Here is a 6,660-nt window from a genome sequence, read left to right as displayed (position 1 = left end):
GTGGCATGTTCTCTCTTATCTCAAAATTAAGGATGTACCTAAAGCTTAGTCCTTGAAATTTTTAGCAATTAGCTAGCTTATTCTTTGCACGTTACCATATATAGCATGACCTCTGCAGTTAGGCATATTTCCTGATTTGCAACAGCTGTTTGCGGCTAGGCATACTTAATACTCTATTAAAATGTTTCTTTATTAAACAATTACAATTACCTATTACATCCTTGTTTTGCAAGGATGGCACAGCCCTGAGTCAAGGCTGGATCTAATGGAGCCATGCCCTCAGATGCCAGCACTTACTGGATGGTGCTTCTCTATCACCCATCACCTTCTTCAACCAAGGGCAGACCTCTCTAGGGTTTTCTCAGAGCACCAAGGCTGTAGGTACTCCATGTGGTACTGAGACATTACAATGGCCATCAGTCTCAAGTTGTGCCAGGGTAGGTATAGGCTGGATATTAGGAAGAAGTTCTTCACAGAGAGAGTGATTTGCCCTTGGAATGGGCTGCCCAGGGAGGTGGTGGAGGCACCGTCCCTGGGGGTCTTCGAGAAAAGCCTGGATGAGGCACTTAGTGCCATGGTCTAGTTGATTGGATAGGGCTGGGTGCTAGGTTGGACTGGATGATCTTGGAGGTCTCTTCCAACCTGGTTGATTCTATGATTCTATGATTCTGCTTTGAGCAAATAATTGCTCTAATTTTTCTATTTGGGACGGCAAACAATTTCTGCATGACAGATGCCATGTTACTAAAGAAGTGTGCACGTTCAGTAGCCTTCCCAGTACCTGTTTCTGCATTGCAGTGGGAGGGCTCCATTAATAACACACAGGCAAGGTATTTTGCAGGGAAAACTCTGGAGTGGGAAATACAAAGTGTCTCCGGGAGATAGACTTTGCCTTCCCCGGGCAACCGCGGCCTCTCAGGGTGTCTATCACGGCGCAGCGCCCTTGCTCCTCGCTTCTGGGCTGCCTGCAGGGCAGTGCAGCCAGTCGGAAGCCCCCAATGGGCAGACTTCGGCCACCGTGACTCGAGGTCACAGCGCTTCAAACCCCAGCACCGGCACGACCCCGCGGCCCCGCTGAACGAAACCCTCCCACCGCGTAGCGCCGCCCGCCTCTTCCCCTGCCCCTTCCGCTCGCTGTACGGCAGCGGGGAGCGGGCGGCCCGCGGAAGCTCCGCCTGGGCCACGACGCGGGGAGCTTCGGTAGGTAGGGGGGTGGGGGGAGCGAAGCAGGGAGCCCACGGGAACCGGCCCGCAGCGCTCCGGCGTGGCGGGCCAGAAAGGCGGCGAGCGGCAGCGCTGCCCCCGCGGCCTGCTTCCGGGCCCTGGGCCGCCGCGCACGTTAAGCCGCGTCCAGCTGCCCTCCCTCTTTTAAATATGTATTTTTTGACCAATGAGCCTGGAAATCCTGAGCCTTGGAGGCATGTCCAGACCTTGCCTCGTTCTCTGTTTATGTTTTAATTTGGGCTTTCCCCTCAGCTACATGTAAAAAACAAACAAGCAAAAAAAAAAACCCCAACAATTTGTTTGTCTCTACAGCCACTTGAAAGGTGTAGTGAGGTAGTGACTCAGGGGAGGTTTACAGTGGATTATTAGCAAAAATGTTTTTAAGGAAAGAGTGGTCAGGCACTGGGACAGTCAGCGCAGGAGGTGGAGATGCACACCGTACATGTAGGCATGGCACCTGGGGACGTGGTTCAGTGGGCATGGTGGGTTTGGGTTGGCAGTTGGACTTGATGAACTTAAAGTTGTTTTCCAAATGAAGTGATTCTTCTATGATTCTAATTGTTTGGACAACACCTGTCAAGGTACCACTGCTTTGAACTTGAACTGTTAACATCCTCAGGCTTAGGTGAGAATGAGTGCCCTTAACACCATACAGAGAAGTAGTATTTCAGCATCTGGGGGAACACACTCTATAAATGCCACCACAAACCCACCTGGCTTTCTGGGAGCTAACTAGGTGATTAAGTTTGCAGGATGTGGCCTGTGTAAATTGATTCGTAGCTTCTGGTTTCCTTCCTCTTATATTGATTGCATAAAGTTTATGAACAAAAATAAAGATTCCATATGCAGTTCAGGCTGTAGTAGGATTTTCCGTAGTAGGAGCTGAATTTGTGGTGACCCTTAGGGAAGATTTGAAGGCATGAATGCTAAAAGGTGTCAAGGACGATTTTCCATTTATTGGGTATTGGGTATTGACAAAATGAGCCCACTGTGGCATTTCATGTTCGTTGTTGCATTAGGTGTGTACCAGGACTGCTGGGTGTAATCCAGTCGAGAGCATAGCCTGGGCTGGGAGGGATCTGTCCACAGAGATTTGAAACCATGCCTGCACAAAGCATAATTTAATTTTAAAAACGTGAAAGATACTCAGCAGGTGGTTTGGGTTTTTTTTGGGTTTGGTTTGGTTTGGTTTTCATGATTGCAGCAGGAAAAAAGTTGAGGTGTATCTTGCTTGTGTGCCTGCTTAGAAGAAACGTATAGATAAGCACAGCACTTTCTGCTGTTTTCCTGTGTTTCACCCTAGGCTGGCAGTTGCCTCCCTGTCCTGGCATCCTAAGTTACTGACTGGGCCTAGTATCTGGAGCTCTTGTCTCTTTAGTGTGTTTTTCTTAAATAATTTTGTCAAACAAATCACCACCTCCTGTCTTCAGCATCTATTACACTAAAAAAATACATATTAAATAATTGCATACCTATACTGTACTGTGTACTTAGATGTATCAATCTTTGTATTAAGTATTCAGTATGTGTTCAGTGCAGTATGAATGTTAAACGAGATTATTCTTCTCTTGGTTAATTTTACACTCTCAAGGAGCTTCATAGGAAGGAGAAGTAATAACATACCATTAAAACACCACTTTCAATTTAATCTCTTTTTGTTTCCCTGTGGTTAATAGTCATTTGCTATTAACTGTGACTGGTGTATCCTGGCATGTCATGCAGTGCTGATGTATGGTGTTACAGTCCCCAGTGGTCCACTCCAGCCCTCTGCAGGAGGTTCTTGTTCAGCGTGAGTGGAAGAAGAGAGCATATGTCTGTGTTTCAGCTGCTGCTGTACAAAGCCCAGCAGTGTAGCTGAAACCCACCTTTGATGGTACTTTACACTAAGACCTTGGTGGTTGTATCAAAGCACCTTGGCTTCCTGTCAGGACAGCTGGAAGTTCTGATGTCTTCAACAGCTGCAGCAAGGCTCTCTGAAGCTCATGTGATAAAGCTCTGAGACAAGAAACATCATAAGATGCAAATACAAACGGAGGCATCCAATTTTCACTGTATTCTGCTAGTGCCTAATTCACATTTATATCTTCGTAGCAGCATCATTGTTGGGGAGAATTCTGTAGCCTATGGGACTTTTTGAGAGCTTGGAGCTTTCCTGGGCAGAGCAGACCATGCGGCTTGCTCCTTAGAAAGCTACTGCCCAAGGGAATCAGGACACTTGAAGTAAAGGAGTTGGCAGGTTTGAAAGTTTTTTAGTTTATCTGCGTATTTTAAAAGTCACAAAGTAGTTGTGTGCCCTGAAACAATTTCTGTTCCTGTTTCTGCTCTGGACTATATGTATTCTCTGTCAGAGAAAGCATTTCAGAGACAATTTTTTAAAAGAAGCCACTGAAATTATGCCGCTTTCTGAAAACAGCTTTTTGCTGAGTAAGTTAGAACCACTGCCTGGAAGTTGAAAATAAACACATACTGTTGTTTTGGAAGAAAAGCTGCAGTTGCAAAGATACACATACTGTTCATTTGTTATTTTGGAAGTTGTAGGCATGCTCATATTACTGAATTTAGTATTGAGTTTACTGATTAAAATTCTTCAGAGGAGGTTAGCATAGAGTAAGCTAACTATTGGCCGTTTATGTCATTAAGATCTGTAGTCCATGCCTAAAGTAGACTGCAACAGCAGGATTGTGCTGGCAAGGACTAGACAACTGTGTGGGTAAATACTGAATGTGTGTTGATTGCTGAGCAAAGGAGGAAGTATAGTGGCTTTGTTACTATCATTATTGAAGTAAATTGATTTAATGAAGGAGAGGGAGAAGTTAATTCTTTCTATCAGTTATCTGGTGTTCCAAGACCCAAAAATAAAATAAGTACTGCTTTCTCTGTAAAGGTATTTTGTGTTTTGTGAATGTCAAAAAGAGAATGTTTCTCTGATTATTGTGCCGTTTCTGCTTGTATCTTTAGCTCTTTGTTTTTAATGCAGCAGAGATGAAAGACCCATTTTTGCACACTTTAATTCCTGATTCTTGTGTTATAAACAGGTTAGGATTTTACTATGGCAGTGCAGTTCCTGCGGAAAGCATCCGTGTGGTTAAAGAAGCGCAAGATCACTTTGTTGGCTGTTTCTTGCATGGGACTGTTTGGCGCTAACCTTTCTTATCATGTGTTTCCTGAGCAAACATTCAAACTGTTGCATGAGTGCTGGTCAGAGGGGCAGCCAGCTGAGCTTTCACAAAGGCTCTGTGGAGTCTTTCAGGATGTCCTTCAAGATATCAATGTGAAGTCCAAGGACTCCTTTCAAGCCTTTGCAGCTTCTGGCTTTCATTCTGTGAGTGCTGGAATCCCCTGGCTCCCTGCAGGGTCTTTGGTGGGCATCCCACCTAACTTTGATAGCACAGCTGAGAATAAAAAAGGAATAGTCGATCATGTTGTAGTGATCGATGGCAAGGAAGTAGACTGGGAGAGCAAGGAAGGTGTTGCTCTGAAGGAAGCTCTGACATTTTCACTTGAAGCTCAGAAGTTTGCCATTGCCAGAGAAGTTGTGTATTTGCAGAATGGCAGCCCCTTAGCGAGTGCATTTGTGGCTCCAACTTGCTTAGCTGGCACATTTCTCTGTGGGAAAAGTGTAAAGCTACTTCTGGGCTTATCTTCTGGCCCCTTGATACTTCGCAGCATCTGTAATCTCATAACTGCTGCTGGTGGACTGATGTTCTATTATATTTCTTACGACGCGATGACCTATCATCTGGACTGCAAGGCTGACAGAAAGGCAGCCACTATTTCCAAAGACTATGCCAGAGGGGGGGTTGAATTTTATGATAAAATCTTGTCCCGCAACAGGATTCTTCGAGGCCTGATGGGCAAACAAGGCACAAAAATATATGCCCCGAGTGGTAACCTTTTCCCAAGGCATTTGTTCAGAATAAAGTATACCCCATACACTTACCGAAGACAGTTGATTGTTAATATTTTAAGAGAGTTCCAGGCATCGGAAGGGAGTGCTTGAATTTTAAGCTTGTGAATTATATATTCTCTTGGAACATTGCTGTGCTGCTGCCTTTTTTTCTTCTGCATTAGAATTTCGGAGTTTATTTTTGCATGTACTTGGGAAGGAGTTACTGCACATTCTGTGAATAAAGAATTCCTTAAAATATTAAAGACTTACTTCAAAAGTGCTCTGTTCTGTTTGCATCTCAAATCACAAGACCACTGAAGAGGGGAACTTCTCAGGCACTGATCTGAAAGTTCTGTTGCTCTGCCCTCCTGCCACCACTGTCTGGAAGATTGAAAGGGTAAATAAAGTGCAGATAAAAGTTTGGGAAGCATTACAATGTAAAGTTGGGGTTTTATATATATGTTTGCTGTTCCTCCTATGGAACAACCTAAAGATGTTTAGAAAACTGGGCAGTCTGTGTTGTGCTGTTACATAAATATCAAGACATTCTTTCTGTTCTTTGCAAGTTCGTGCTCTGTGTAAATCCTTATGATGCAATCACTATTCTTCAGTAGGGCACACTAATTATTCTGCAGTTCATACTAGTACAGCTCGATTATTACCAGCAGCTGAATCATTTTGCTTATATTTAGTCTAATTTGAGTGTTTCCCAGCTGTGGTAGTATGTAACGTGACTTTTCGGGGTTGACTGTTTTCTCACAAGTGGAATAAGCATGTTCAGGAGAGGGTTTTCTGTGTTCTTTGTTTTACTTTTTGTGTAATGTAAGCATACATTTAGAAGTATGTCACCTTTATGTCAAAGAAGGCAAGGTATAAAAGATACTTTAGCATTTAGTGCAGTGACTGATGAGGTCTGTGATGAAGAGTTGCCAAAGGAAATCATTCTTCTGTCCCTGATTAGCCTAAGAAGGTTTTGTCTGGCAGAAGTGAGTTTTGCCCAGGATTACTAATCTTCTGGAAAGGTGTTTAGTGCATGGGCAGTAAACTTTTTACTGTAGCTTCACCTTGAAGTTTTTATGTGATCTCCAAGATAACGGTTCTCAAACTTTTTAGCTCTTTCAGACAAGTCTAAACTCCATGATATGTTCTTGGAGAGACCTTGACTCGCTTGTTTTATGTGGTTTAAGAAGCTGCTACTACATAAACAGTGTAGAGAGCAAACAGAGGTTTTCTTTGAAATTTACAACAAATAGCATTTTACACAAAAATTAATCTGCTTGCATCTTACCACTCCTTACTGCTGCATTTCATCAAGGTGCCTGCAGCTAGTGATGTTATTTAACATTCTCAAGCTGCAGAGCCCCAGTGATGCTAATGGGTTTTGCAGCTGTGCACTTTGCTTTAATTATAGAGCTGGATTCTCCAAGAAGCTCCTATGTATCTGTAAATGCTGTGTCTGCTTTATCCTTCTTTGAACTTGCTGTGGCATGCTAGTGTCAGTAAGAGAGGGCTGGCTACTATTAAGGCATATATCCTAGTCTTCCTGC

At 43.8% G+C, this 6,660-nt stretch overlaps 1 protein-coding gene across 1 annotated transcript; it reads left to right on the top strand.

Annotated features, from left to right (window-relative positions):
• Positions 1–1,060: 1,060 nt before the first annotated feature.
• TMEM177 (transmembrane protein 177) lies at positions 1,061–5,393 on the top strand. Its single transcript, XM_064166536.1, has 2 exons — positions 1,061–1,200; positions 4,260–5,393. The coding sequence occupies exon 2, from the start codon at positions 4,274–4,276 to the stop codon at positions 5,222–5,224; it is 951 nt and encodes a 316-aa protein (XP_064022606.1). The 5' UTR covers positions 1,061–1,200; positions 4,260–4,273; the 3' UTR covers positions 5,225–5,393.
• The last annotated feature ends 1,267 nt before the right edge of the window (positions 5,394–6,660 follow it).

Source organism: Pogoniulus pusillus, chromosome 2 (genome assembly GCF_015220805.1).
Source record: "Pogoniulus pusillus isolate bPogPus1 chromosome 2, bPogPus1.pri, whole genome shotgun sequence".
Taxonomy (NCBI): Eukaryota; Metazoa; Chordata; class Aves; order Piciformes; family Lybiidae; genus Pogoniulus; species Pogoniulus pusillus.
This window is presented reverse-complemented; position numbering and strand designations above follow the sequence as displayed.

Coding starts and splice junctions, on each gene's coding strand:
- TMEM177 (XM_064166536.1), top strand. CDS start 4,274: ATGGCAGTGCAGTTCCTGCGGAAAGCATCCGTGTGGTTAAAGAAGCGC.